The sequence below is a fragment of the Oreochromis aureus genome, linkage group 17 (genome assembly GCF_013358895.1).
Source record: "Oreochromis aureus strain Israel breed Guangdong linkage group 17, ZZ_aureus, whole genome shotgun sequence".
Classification (NCBI taxonomy): domain Eukaryota; kingdom Metazoa; phylum Chordata; class Actinopteri; order Cichliformes; family Cichlidae; genus Oreochromis; species Oreochromis aureus.
In genome coordinates this window covers 5,307,942-5,323,181 of record NC_052958.1, presented here as the reverse complement: position 1 = coordinate 5,323,181, position 15,240 = coordinate 5,307,942, and the positions used below count along the sequence as shown (strand labels likewise).

Sequence of the window (15,240 nt, the reverse complement as noted above, 5' to 3'; positions counted from 1 at the left end):
AACATGACAAATTTAATTCCAAGTGGAGTGCACTTAAATAAAAGTGAGTGTGGTTATTTGGAGCATACAGCACCGGCAGCTTGGAGCTCTGTAGTGTGGTTCAGCAATGCAATGGATTACTACACATTTGGCAACCTAATATGGAATACTGGAAACCAAGTCAAGTTTTTAAAGGTTTTAAGGAGAAAGATGCTGACATCCAGCAATCAAAAGTTAGAAATGTGCAGCTGAATGAAACTCGCTGAACTCGCTGTTGACGTTGGTAGCAAAGATTCTTTTCAAACACAACAAATGTCGGCTTCCTAGTGTGTAAACCTATTTGATGTCCAGTTGTGCTTGTGCAGGAATGGAGCAGGTGTGTCAGGTGAATTCCCAGCTGGTGAGGTGAAGTGGCCCATCTCCTGCATGCTCTACCAAAGTCCTTCCAGGAGTAGTTCTGGAAATTTGGAATTTGGACACCTAAGCATAAATTTGTCCAAACTTCATTGGAGAAAACTGCCATGTGTGAAGTTCACGTAACTCTGAGTTAAAGGCAGTATTTCTCTCTGCTGCACTGATATGAAACTGAACTGTTCTGCAAAGGTGTGTTTAAAGTGAAAAGTACTGTTTAGGTTGCGTGCCTCTTATGACCACAAAAGGGTAATTACGGTTGTTTTGCATTACAGGTAATGCAAAACAACCGTTAATAGTGTTTACATGTGTTGAGTGGCACTTTGTAAGTGCCACAGAACAATTTACAGCTTAAGCTTTTTTGTACCCATGATTTTGAAATCACACTGCATGTAACACCTAACACACTTATATATAACACATGTATTTGATTTCTTCACTGCACACGTTTAAGCTGGAAAGCACCATATTTGCTGACTTCCAAGTTGGCTTGCAAACTGTAACCATAAACTGTATAGGTGCACTTTGCAGATGCACACATCTTTTAGTTAGTGATGAGAATCAGACTCCTGAAACAGTTTTATCTTTTGTTGACACACATGACAGTCAAAGTGGCTACACCCCAAACTAAATCCAAACAGGTGGGTCATTTACAAAAAATAAACAGCGTTAAAGGTGTTAAGAAGGGGAAAAGTGTCCGTAAAAAGCCTGCAAAGATGTTCTTTTTATAGCTAAAGTCGTGCACTTTAACATCAGAGTGTGTATGGATTGAATCACCTTTTTAGCCAGCCTCAAGTGGCCATCAGAGGAACTGCAGCTTGTGGAGTAACACCTGTGTATGAATGACTTCACATTATCTAATCTGTTCTTACTTGTAAACCTAAATGTATTGATGTTGGTTTCAGATGACAGCAGTGACTGGAATGAGATCCATGGAAAGTTTATTGCCATTAACGCAGCCAACATGAGCTGCGCTTGTCCTCGAAGTCCAAAAGGCCTGTCACCCTTCGCCCACCTCGCTGACGGCAATGCAGACCTGATCCTGGTGAGGAACTGCTCCCGCCTGGACTTCTTCAAACACCTTCTTCGACACACCAACAAAGACGATCAGGTAGGTGTATGCAGCTGCGCTGTGTGCAATTAAATCTCAATGCACTTGCTATTACCTAATAGGCATGCAGCAGTTAAGATGTTTTTCCCCTAATATGCCTAAACTGTTGATAAATGTAAAGCACGGGGCATGCTGTGCGTAATATTACTGAATGGAAAAGACTGCAATTCTGATCCAGCAGGGATAACAGAAGTGATCTTCAGATAACAGTGAAGCAGTCCTCTGTCAATCATCACGTTAAACACTACGCACAGCATCGAGTTCAACATGATGACTTTCCAGTCTGTGCACAGATGGATTGAGTGTGTTGAGCCTGTAATCGAGTGAGCAGGAGGAAGAGTTTGCCCACTTGCTGTGCTAGCACCTCCCTTTGCTGACTCTGCTCAATTTCTCAACTCTGGTTCACTTTAGTTCAAATGCCTTAGCCCTTATGCCTTCCCACGTATCATAAATAACCTCCACCCTAGTCCAGAGAGGCACCAGTAATCGCTGCATCAGGGATACACTGTATGGGAGAGCAGGCTCATACCAGACTAATGCCCTCACAGGATAGTACAAGTATTACCAGGGGAAGTCTAGTGATTAGTAATTATTACCTCAGGAAGGACCTCAGGAAGTTTATCCCATTCAGAGGGATCACAAGTAATTTTATCTGCACCGGCTGCCTTGGTAAAAGTGTGAATTTCCAATGTTTTTAGCCCAAGCTGGCATCCTGAGGTGATTTCTAAATGTCAGATTTTCCTTCTCAGTTGTGCCCCGATATTTAAATCACAAAGGTAAAATATTACCCCCGTGATGTGGTTTGATTCGATGATTTGATAGATTTCCAGCTTTAAAGTTGACATTATACAGTGGCACAGAAAGGCAAACATTTTGATGATGATAAAGTAAAGAAAATGGTATTCAAAGCAGAGCGCAGAGGCGGGTGCTGTTACAGTGAAATTATCAAGCAAAGGGAAAGATTTTGCTGCTCCGAGTGACACGAAGCGTGTCTCCAGTCCCAATTAAATATTTTAGCATCTAGATGACTCAGAGAAATGTGCATGCACAAAAAAAAATTACCAGCCTTCACTGGCAATGCTGCTGAATGTAGGAATAAAAATGACTTTGACTGCTGAGGATTTCCCCTGAATGCTATAATCCAAATGCTGAGAGTCAAAAGCAAGATATTAGCAATGGGACACAGTTTGGTTCTGTTTATCTATTACCTCCGATTTGTCTGGGTCTAATTAACAAACGGTAGCGCGATCCTCGATTGTCCCAATTTCCCAAATGGGGAAGTCGCTCTTTGTTTCTGTTTTCAACAACAAACAATGTAACTAATGAATATTTATTTGCCAATCAGCAACTTTTCCAAACAATCAGCAACTATCAATTATAATCAAATATCACTATTACCAAGAGTACCACATTGTCTTAATTAAAAAAATAATTATCATTGAAAACATTGAATATATATGGTACTAATAAGATGGCCTTTATTATTCCATGAGCTGGGGAAGTCACAGTTTGAATGACTGTGCAACTAATGCCACTCCGTTTTTATTCACGGATCATTGAATCAGCTTTACAAAGTCAAGGTACAAAACAAACTGAATTTTCACAATTATTAATTAAAAATGGTACATGATGTTTATTTAGCAGTTTTCAACATTGCCCTCCCTTTGAATGTTTGCAAATCAAGCAACTGGTTTGTTTTACATGATTACACACAATGTTTTAAATTCTGTGTTTAGTGGTAACTCGAACTAAATTCAGTCAAAGATACACATTGAATTGCACATAAGGGGTCATTTTAAAAACATACAGACATTAATAACTGCTGTGTGTGTGTGATGGTGATTGCACATTTTTTTCTAGGGGATTAGTTTGTTTGCCCATCTGTTAAGGAGCTAGGCACATGCATACAGGCCCGTGTGTGTGTGTGTGTGTGTGTACACATGTGTACACGTACACATACACTAGACCAACCGTCCTCTTTTCCCCGGACATGTCCACTTTTCACGTTCTGTCCGGGGGGATTTTCGAGATTGATAAAAATGTCCGGGGTTTCCTACAGAGGACCCATATGTGTGACGTCATCCCGAGCTGTGGCTGTGTGAGTGGTTGTTCTGCGCTCACAGACGGGACAGACAGCGCACAGCAGCGCGCCTGGTGATGTTTAAAACCAGCCACAGCGCGACTGCAGCTTTCAGATGACCGCAAAAGAAATTTCCCTCGTACCGTCCCGGTACTGGTAATTTTTCTTGTACAGATGAGGCATTATTTCTGTACCATTAGTTAATTCCAGAGGTTTTTAAGTTATTATATGTCTATATGACATTTTTGTTTCACCATTCATTAACCGCACAGAGAAGGCATCGTTTAAATATGTTAAATTTTTCTTTAAGCAAACAGTATTATTAAAGTTCGTCATGACTGGGCCAAGTGTCCTCTTTTTTTGGAAATCAAAATATGGTCACCCTAATATACGCACACATGCTACGATCATCATAGTAAGTAGATGTTGACATAGAAGTATGTTTCAGAGATATTTTAGTAATATACTTGTGTTCTGTTTCATCGTTTCACAGCAAATAAGAGTAAAACTAAATTAAAGATCCTACATGAAGCTGGAAATTATTCCTTCTAAATATTAGCATGTTTGCCCTGGCGATTTGAGCCTGGCATGCTAGCTTCATAAGCTAGCATTGCTGTTTAAAGCTTGCTTCATATTACATGCACTTGTCACAGCTCTGTAAGGAAAAGAAAAGAAGTCTCGTTAACCACCATCCAGGAATCACAGATGTCTGAATGTGATAATGGCAACGAAAAGTGATGACATGCTGCATCTCTAGGCTGTCTTTGCCGCTTTACTTGCGGCACAGAAAAGTAGACAAGTATGAGTAGGGTGATCGGGACTTTGCGTCAGAGTTCAGCTAATATCAGCATCACTGTCCAGCCAAGCAGAGAGAAACAAGGAGTGAGAAGCCACTAAGCGTATTCATGGCCTTGTCAGAAAGCCTTTTAGGCAGACCATCCAGCATGAATGCAAAGCGGCTGCAGTCATAAAGCGGGTCTGATGTGAAATAAATGGCTTTCACTCCACTTTCAGGATGAGAGAGGGTCAGAAAGAGAGGGGAGGAAGGTACAGAAAGAAAGCAAGACAAAACAGAGGAGTTTAGAGAGAAAGTGGCACCCTGTGAAGTTCAAGAAAATAGGTTCAGCTCTGTCCGTGCGCTTTCTGCAACACTGACGGAGATGAAAGGGGATTTTTGACAAAATAATTTCTTTTCATCTTTCTTCTTTCTTCTCCTTCACTCCTCCAGTGTTCACACAGTTTTTATGCACTTGCATGTTATCTGACCCGCATCTCTCCTTTTTGCCTGTTTACATCTGTCACTGGAAAAAGAAGGAAAAAAGGCCCACATGTTGATATAAGGACGTTCTGTAAGAAGACAGTAGGAAAATACAATCTTTACTCTACACACAAAGGAGCCTGTAAGCCAAATTTAAGTGTAATTTTTCAGGGAAATGGGATTCTCTGATCACTGGATGGGGCTGTGGCTCAGGTAGTAGAATGGGGCACCTACCAATCAGAATGTCAGTGGTTTGATCCCCAGCTCCTCCAGTATGCATGTTGAACAAGATGGTGAACTCCAAGTTTCTCCTGATGGATCCATTAGTTTGAGATATCTTCAGGAAACAAGAGGTTTTGGTTGGCCAGTAGATTTAATTAGCATAAATGCCCGCCAGTTAACCCTTACATATTGTTTGACCTGTTCTGACATCAGTAAAAATGTCTGTGTCTATTTTATGGGGCAGTGTTGACAGAGATCAACGAGGACCTTGACAAAGTCATGGGACTCGTCTGCGTTCCCACTACCACACTTGCCCGGGTTCCTGCAGTGATGGGCACCTGCTGGGCTTTGAAAGATCACAGAAAAGTGAAACAGCATAAAGGGCCTTTCATGGATTTTTATACAGAAACGAATCCTGTTTCTCATTCGCAGGTCGTAAGATCAGTGTACAATCCACAGTTTTGTCTGCACTTAATTACGGTGATATTGTTTGTATGCATGCTTTATATCCACCTGGATTCTGTGTGTCACAGTCCATCACGATTTATTACAAGCTATTCTTTTCTTACTCGCTGTGGCATCTTGTATGAAAAAGTGGGGTGGTCCTCTCCATCATGTTTATTTACAAGGCCCTGCTGCAAAGACTGCCTGCTTGCCTCTGCTCCTTAATCAAATTTAAAGATGGTGCTTAGAATATCAGGTCACAGGACACTTTAACGTGAGCTGTACATGTTATTCATGCTGAACTTGAAAAAACTGGATTTAAATACTTTGCTACGATTGAGGAAAACAAACTATAAAGTTGCAATCTCTGGAATATTTCAATGTTGTTCTTAATTTGTGATCACGCATAAAGTGCAGTTTTGATATATAGCTGGAAAAAGAGATTGCAATATCATTGAGACTGTTTAAATAAAGGAATTAATAATAATGACGATGATAATGTACAACGCAACAACGGCATTGTTTCCTGCGGTTTGTGTTGCATATGAATGGTTTGTGCTGCGATGTACATTTGCACAGCTAATGGAAACGAAGAATGACAGGGAGCGTGTGTCTTATAGTACACAGAAAAACACAAGCAGGCGGGAAAAAAATGACAGCACAACACAAATCTAACAGTCAGTGAAGTGCAAACAGCTTCCTGTATGACTGGGGAAATATGGTGCACAAAATGAGGTCATGCAGAGGTCAGAAGATGCCAAGAGGTGTGACTATAAGCACAAGAACCTGCAATGTGACTAAACTGTCCAAAACATAAACTAGTTGCCGTTATTTTGAGCAAACTGAGATTAAAATGACGATCATACGCGTGATTGGCGCATCCATAATATTATAACAGCACCTGAGCTGCAGTGAATGTGGGGAAAAGTGTGGATGCCCCACATATGCAAGGTCTCTACAACCTCTTTGAACGACCAGACTAATGTGTCATAAGCATTTCTTTGTCTGTTTAGTTTTCTGTTCATGAATGTTGAATAAATTTTGACCATTGCAGACAGAAGTTATGAGGATTTTTTTAAATGATATACTGTAACAGTGAGAACAGTGTTGAACAGTTGTTATGGTTACAGATGGTTGTGTAGTAAAACAGCTGAAGACTGTTCATGCCATTGTTTTTTAACTTCCAAAAAAATATCAGCAAATCATTATGGCTGTAATGTTATCATGTGTTAGGAAAAACGGGACATGTGATAGTAGATGTGCTTGCTCTGTATAACGTATAATAATAATAATAATAATGATAATAACACATTTTATTTGAGGGCGCCGTTCAAAAACCCAAGGTCACCTTACAAAAGAACAAAATTAATAAAAGAAGCAATAGTCATAAAATACATAAAATAAGTTGCAAAACAGAACTTGACAACAGATAAAATCAGCACTAAAGCAAATAAGCCAGTTTGAACAGATGTGTTTTGAGCTGTGACTTAAATGCAGGAAGAGAGTTTATATTTCTTATGGCTGGAGGAAGAGAGTTCCAGAGCCGAGGAGCAGAGCGACTGAAGGCTCTGTTCCCCATAATCAAGGGTTAATCATCCATTTATTGTTGTTAGACAAGCATTTATACATTATATATTGAGCTGTAGTTCAAAATTTGGTGGAGACACTTATGAGGAAATTCTAATTAGAAATTCTTTTCTAAGATGCTGTTTTCCATCCTCACTGTTCAGTATGTCTTATTTCCTTGTAACTCTAAATGAAGAAACGTTGATTTAGTCGAGCACTAAAACAAAGATGAGCTCTTGTGTCAAGCTGCTCCATTCCTCACTTTGAAACTCTTCAGGTGATCCAGGAGCATAACATCTGCACATCTGTGAGAACATCTGTTCCTTTATCCGTCTTATCTGTCCGTCTTCTCACCTTTCATCATTTCTCATGTGTCTCTGCCTTTCTCCCCCAGTTTGACCACCCTTTCGTAGAGGTCCACCGAGTGAGGAAGTTTCGGTTCGAGCCAGAGTGCCACAAACTGGTTTCACTGGAAGACCTGAGCGAGCCTCCAACAAAGACTGGCTACAGCACTCCCCTTGGCAGCTGGAGCTGTGATGGGGAGATCCTGCCTGAGGTTGCCATTCAAGTCAGGTAAATGACAACAGAATCATGTGTGACTGCACAGACAATTGTGCGACGTACACTACGAGGCACCAAAGGAGATTCAACCAAAGTCTGACTTGTAGAAATACTCCATTTGGCTCAGGTGAGGAATGATGTCATCCAGGTCATGGTAGTCTTAATCTCAGACCCTCAGGGCAGCGTTATAGGTGGCACCTATAATGTTGACATCCCTCCCGAGACTCAAATGATTACTAGGTGGGTCAGTAACTCTCAGGACCACCTCCAAGGGGAAAATCCCACTAGGGGTTAAATACCTGGGAATCTCCGGACCAAAGAAACCTCTGTGGTAAGAGGTTGAACCCCAAAAGGAAGACTTTCGGTACAGTTACATCATCTACTTAGATGCATATTTGCATACTCGTATAAGATCCTCTGGGTGATTTATAGGAACGTTTGGTGACTGCAGTGAACATGTGAAATTGCCTGGAATAGACTGAGGTGTTTAAAAAAATGAAAAAGGAAAAGAACTCTAAAACTTGGGGAAACCAACACTGGAAAAACAATAAAATGCATTTTTATTTATAAGTCATGATGAATGTTTTGCACATATATTAGACATTTTAATGCTTTTAAACTCTACTTTGCCTGGTAAAGAGGAGCAAACCTCGATAACTTCATTTTACCGTCTTATGAAGCTTGTCACTAAAAATGAACTCTCTGCGGCGGAGCGGTAAAGACGGGCCTGGATCACTCGGCATAGATGACGACTGGCAAATGGTTCTGAATTGAAGCACATAATATTGTAGGAGCAGTATAATGGAAGAAGTATTGGAATACTTGCAGGGCTCATACCTATTGCATCATCATGGCTGGATATTTGTGGTAAAGACTTTCCTTTTGGGTATTAAGCTGTAATCTTGGCTTAAATTGCCCCAAATGTTCCTGAGTATTATGTCTTAAAGCCTAAGTAGAAACAGATTATGTTCTGTATGCCTGACAACTCTGTATTCACAGTGCACTGAAGTAAAACTCAGATGTACAACTTTTAGCCGCTGCTTTGATCTAAACTGAAATCGTAGGAAGAAGCCTGCGGACTTGGGTGACCGTGACTTTGCCTTTTCGCCTTGGTCATTTATGACTTTGAAACACCTAAAGGTACTGGGTAGATGGCTGTGAAAACCTGTTCAGACATGCATGTTCCTTGATCCTAATGACTTCAGTGAATCCTGGAAAGATCGGTACATTCAAATCAGCCTTGGATAACTGTGTTTTTAGTGCGAATTGTTAAACATTAGCATGGTTACATGCCAGAACAGATCAGCAGACCGATGACCAGAGACCTAAAAATCCAAACTTGAAGCAGAGCAACAGAAGTGTCTAACAGTGCAAGCAAAGAATAACTTAGACTGACATTTTACAGGATGGGCAATATACAAAAGGTTTACCTGACTAACGACATCCTGAAATGTCCTCTAAAGAGCAACTACCGCTGACAGAGTGATGACTGCTTAAGTGGACTGAGGTTTAGGATGCTGAACATGGACCTTAGGTTTTGGTCACACAGGCATGGAGACCAGTTGGAAACCATCAGTCGTGAGAATTTTCCCAAACTGTTTGCAGTTAGTTGCTGGAGTTTGCTGCAGTCAGTTTAGTTAACATGGAAGATACCAAACTACTCGACAAGTAGAAAACTGGTTGGGGAATGCACATTTTTACCTAGTTAGCGGAGGTTGCCAAGGACTTACCAACTGGGCTCTAGGATTAAGTCAGCGGTCCCCAACCTTTTTTGCGCCACGATAATATTTTCATGAGCTGGCCTTTAAGGAGCCAAAAGAAATAAAATGTATTCATAACACAAGGGAAAAGACCCAGGGAAACTGAGTTAACGATAAAAACGATCAAAAATAACGATAAAAACCCTGAAAACCATAAATTTCACACCCGAGCCTCAACTCCCGTGGCCCGGTACCAAACGACTCACCGACCAATACCGGTCCGTGGCCCGCTGGCCTAAGTGACCGAAGCCTTATTAGGCTGATAACATGTTAGCATGGCAATGCTAGCTTGGCTACAAGCTATCCAAACTTTTAATATCTATCAGTGACCCATCTAGGGTTAGAGGTACAGGCAAAAGGAAAAGTCTTTAGCAAAGAAACTATAATGCCCAAATCTAGTTTTACTATTTGGCTAAAAACAAAATAGGTTTCGAGTGGTGTGCTAGATGCTAAGGAGTTATATTAGAAAACTTGAATTTGGAAAGAAAAAGCAGGAAAAAAAAACATGTAGAGGATTTAAAGATCTAACAACAACAACAATACTCTGTGTGTAGCTAAATTGTCAATATAAAAGAAGGGCTGGTGATAAAGATGTCCTCCTGTGTGGCTAGACAGAAGTGAGAGCAGCAGTGCCATTAGCACCACTAGTGTCCAATAGTTTCTGGTCAGGAGAGTCTTTCACTGTTCCCCACTGTACAATCTTGGCAACTCAATGGAATTAGCCCCCCTCATTATTCTGGCCCTGTCCACACTTCAGCTTTCCCCACTATCAGATCTCTATACAGCCGGCGTGGCACCGCTTGACGCATCATTTATTTCATGCTCCATTGTACTTTGCCAATGATGCATGGCGCTGTAATGTTGCTAATTTAACGGCCCTCCCCATGTTAAAAGGCTACTCCCCTTTAATTAAAGCAGAAGTCCGTCCTTTTATTGCCTCTTCCTCGCCGCTAATCGTTCTTGGAGTGAGCCAGCCAGAGTACTGCTTGGATAATAAATGGTAATAGCCCGGGTGCGACGGAAGGAAAGTTGGAGGGGAAAAAAAGAGTGCGATGTAGGAAGTACACCTTTAGCAAAAGTTAAACTCAAGGCACAACTGTGATAAAGCCTTACAAACAAGCTAAGGTACCTTTTTATGTAATTACAACCTGAAGATGCCTCTTCTTGATTTTGTGTTTTCATTTCATGTATAAATGGAATCTGGAGATAAACCATTATATTAACTGCTGCTTTCGCCTCCAAGAAAACAACAGGTGTTCTGACATAAATATAGGTATCATTTAGGAGAAAAAGGCACAGGTAGTAATTAAGACTGTAGAACACACCGGCCATTTTACAGCTTTTTTTCTGTTCATATACTCTATCTGTTATAGGCGGCGCTTTAAAGGTTTCTGTCTCAGACTGTCACTTTCAAGTTTTCGTGTCGAGTCCTAACACAGGGGTGCCGTTCCGTTGCTTTTGCGGCCACATGGGCAGTAAAGTCTCACAGAAAAGAACATAGTCATTAAGTTGATGGTTTGTTATTCAGGCTAAATGGTGCATTTTGTGTGTGTCTTTATCTCTGCAGTGTCCAGTGCCAGTTGATCAGGCTGTTTGCCCGTGGTATTGAGGAACAGCAGCAGCAGCAGCAGCAGTGTGTGTCGGACGACCCATGTACCCTCTGTGCCTTGGAGCCAACCACAGACTAGTCAGTGGATTGAGAGCTGAACAGGACATTTAGGTGCTAGAAAACAACTCAGTTGAACTTGGCAAAGTTTCCTGGAAAAATGCATTTGTCATATCAGTTTAAATCCTAAATGCTGATGTCTCCTTGCCTCTTATCCATGCAAAAAAAAAGGGAATGAAATTTAAAGGTGTTATTTGAAAAATGCAAAGCTAAAAAGCACTTCAGCATCCCATTAAGAGGATGGAACATTTAAATCCAAGGAAAAGTTTCATCACGTGTTTTCAAGTCACTGAGTCATTTTCCCATTGCCATTTGGGGCTTTTCAGGTGCAAAATTGCCTCATGGAGCTTGAAGTAAGCAGAGATATGATGTGCTACTGCTGCCACATTGAAACCCAAAATGTCAGGTTTTGTATTTGTACTTTTTGGAAAATTAAGATGTCTAAGCTCAAAGGATCTGAAGCAGCCCGGGAGTCCACACAGGCAGACATACGCACAACCAGATGAAACTGGACTTAACTATCGCAGAAGGTCTTTACCCTGCCATGAAGGAGAATATAAATGGGATTTCTCCCTACACAGCATGGACAGAGAGCCAAAGAGATGCAGCTCTGTAAGAAGGATGAAGAATAATCCCTGTGAAGTACATTGATAAACTGAAAAGACTTAAAGTAGCAAGGCTAAAAGGAAAAAACAAATCTCTCCTTTTTGGGGGGAAAAAGGAAAAAATCATTTCATCTGTGACCCAGGTGGAAGCAGATATGAGCCAGGGGCACTAATGAAAAGAACTGAGTACCCTGCTAATACACTAACAGGACCCCGGTGACTGCTGGGTGATAAGGCAAAGTGGTTGCTAAGTGATTTGGTGTGTCTCAGCACCGCTGCGCTGCACCTGTGGCTCTGAGTTCTGCTCGTCTCTGGCTAAACTACCAACAGTTTAATCATCACCTGGGATTAGCTAAAATTATCCATTGTTAACATCATTAGAGATAATGTATTGCTTTGCTTTGAAATTGGTCTTTCTTTCTTTTCTTTTTTTTTTGTTTGAGGTCAAGCTGGTCTTGATATCACAGAACGGTCCCCAGCAAATAAAAAGAAGCTTTTATTTTTACAGTGACTATATAAAACTGTGTGTATGGTAATAATACATGAGGGTTCATGTATATGTGATTAAAGTAAAAGTGGGTTTTCTGCAGGTCCTTCGGGATTTGTGTGCGTGTGTGTGTGTGTGTGTGTGTGTGTGTGTGTGTGTGTGTGTGTGTGTGTGAGATGATAATTTGGATTTTATTACTTAGGGGCTCATAGCTGCCATTTTACAGATGGTGTCTCACCATAGTTGAGATGTGTCAGATTGGAGTTATTATTGAGGTTTTTGCAGACACATGATCACTAACAGTGTGATGTTTGTTTGTCCCCCATTTTGGATGTGTGACAATTATGGTTACAACATAGGGTCAAGTGAATAAGGCCTTAGTCACATAGACCTAGAGGTCAGTCAGTGACTCCCTGTCAACCACCAGTCACTAGGGAAAATATGTAATCCCTGACCAGCTGGACAAAACCTCTTTAGCAGTGGTTTGATAGTTAGAAGATTGCCTTGGTCACCGGTAATTGGCATGGAACATGCCAGTTTGCCAACTACTCTCTAAGCGGTAGTAAGGCCATGAAAAGTATGATACGAACTGAAAATGAAGCTGTTGAGCTTGAAAAGCAAATCTGCACTTAATGCTATAGCAAACACATTTAATTAAGACACAACTTTTACTATGAAGGGAAATATTTTGTTTCTGGATTGCTTTGCACTTTTGCAAGTTTTGCCGCTTGGCTAGCAATGAGTTAGTATTTATTTTTTTAAAAAGCTGGCATCTTCCATGAAAAGTACAGGCTTGCAACCAAAGAAAATCACAGCTAAAAAGCTATTGATTGCCCTCTTTGCAACCAGTTACAACCTCTAGCAACTACACTCTAACCATTTTATTTAGAGATTGATGGTTGTATCATGTGCAGTATGGTAGACCACTCTTGAGAAATATGTGCAGGATGACTTGTGAGAAATTTTTATAGATGACCAAATGCACAAATGTAACTAATGCAATAATCAGTACCTTTTTTTTCTGTCAGACATCCTAAAACACATTTTAGCTTTTAAAAATCTTACTTTTAATGTCATTTTTCATTAATGAGCATTCATTTTGTGTACGTAATGTTCATACAGTATAATTTCAGACAGATAATACAAAACAAAATTAAACCCTTTTGAATTTTGTGATATGAATCTAAAAAGGTAACAAGCCATGGAAGTTAAATCTTTTCTATGGAGAGACGCTAGTTAGCTTAGCTTGCTAACAGAAATTCTAACCAAAACTGTTTAAACTTTTGTTTAAATTTTTCCACCCATGTTTTTCCTGTTGTTTGCTCCAATTTCTGTGAGCTTACAATTGTATTTTGATTAACTGTTATATCCAGAGTCAAAGGTCTAATGCTCTCTATGTTTTCAGATTATCAATCTGATGCTAAATGAATTAGCTTGCCATCTTAGCTGCTGTTGTCACCTAGAAACTTTAAGCACTCTTTATGCAAAGAGAGAGTCAAGAGCAAGACTCTGAAACAGACCAAAACAAAGCAAAATCTTGTAAAACCATAAATGATGCTACTTTCTAACAGTTAGAAAGTAGTTGATGTGAAAACAATCTTTAATGTTGGATGAACGGCACTGGTGGCTCTACGTAGCTGGCTGCTCAAGTGCTCAACATCACACATTACTGGTTTCTTGTTGGTTAAACTATTACATGTAGTTTAAAAAAAAGGTTTTTGTAACCTTGTCTGGGAATTTTATTGGGATAAAACCACCGCTGTGCACTTTCTGGGTGATGTGCTATTGTATGTTATCAAATTAGGGCTTCTTTCTATTGCCTTGCTTAGCTGCCTTCTTTTCATGGGTCCAGTTAGATGACGGCTGTTTATCAGACTATTGCACTGTGTGCATTGCTGTCTGCAGACACTGAAACTGGTTTTTAGTGGAACCCACTAGTGTATGATAAAGATGTAAACTAAATCAAAATATAAAGTTAATTTAATTCTGTCTCTTCATACTTTAGTACACACTGTGCACAAAACAAGCTGTGATGTAACTAGATACGTTTTATATAACGAAGACCTGCAATAAAGTGGTTTTGAAATCAGATTTTTTTGGTGTTTTATTCCCTTCTTTTTCTCCTTCTTAAAAACACACTTTCTCCCACGCATGCACACAAAGGTCAGCGGTCTCCTGATCTGGCTTTCTTACTCTCACTCTTTACCTGTCTCCCTGTATGAGTGGGATTTAATAGGGTGCTGTGATGTGAGTGAGATGTTTCATTAAAGAACATCAGACATCAAAGGTCTCTGCTGAGATGGAGTGGTATTTCAAGCTGTGCTCATTCTGCCCACAGACTGGATCTTGTTTCTTTTTTGACAGATAGGCAAGTATGGAAATCTAAATTTGGAAAGTACTGTCAGTTAAAATTTCTCACCCTGGATATGAATGGAAGTCCACAAATCAACATGTCCCAGGTAACACAGGTTGTAGGCAATAGCAAAAATGTATTATTAAGTGTATGTGCAACACCAATTACTTATTGACAGTTCAAAAGTACCTCTACAGTAGTATTTCCTCACTACAAATTACTTCAGAGTCAAACAAAACACCTGCTGATTTATTTTTTTTCTTTTCTCCACATGTAATGGAGTTATCCCCAGTTTGCTGCTATTCACGCCGTGCACCGGCTGAATGTGCTTCACCAAAGGTCGAAGGTGCTTGTGCCAATCAGCAGTTATTTTAATGGTGTGAAATGGCATAAAGTAAAGTAGATATTATATGGAATCTGGAGGGATATACAGTTTACTACTGTGCTTACAAAGTAAAGAAGCTATATTGGTGTGGCAGTGGCTGAGATATGAGATGTGACCTTTAGTTCCCTATATCTGTCAAGCTTTAAAGGCACCACTTCCGATGATACAAATCGTTATTGTCTTTGGTGAAACCCTCCATGACGAGTAAACAAAGCTTTCAAATTCCATCATTGATTTTATAATACCGACTCCAAACCATTGACATTATCAGGGTTTTCTTCTTATCGACCTAAAACTCACACCAGGGCACAAAAAACAACTTTTGGCTAAAGTTTTCAAGTTAAAAGTACAC

General features: G+C 40.2%; 1 protein-coding gene across 1 annotated transcript in view; it reads left to right on the top strand.

The window, feature by feature from the left end:
• The window catches only part of cerk (ceramide kinase), a 54,334-nt gene extending 40,093 nt beyond the window's left edge, over nucleotides 1–14,241 (top strand). Inside the window, exons 11-13 of the mRNA XM_031758514.2 lie at nucleotides 1,296–1,501; nucleotides 7,466–7,644; nucleotides 10,960–14,241. Of these exons, the coding sequence (XP_031614374.1) occupies nucleotides 1,296–1,501; nucleotides 7,466–7,644; nucleotides 10,960–11,080 (506 nt within the window). The 3' untranslated portion in view covers nucleotides 11,081–14,241. The remainder of the gene's footprint in view (nucleotides 1–1,295; nucleotides 1,502–7,465; nucleotides 7,645–10,959) is intronic.
• Nucleotides 14,242–15,240: the final 999 nt, after the last annotated feature.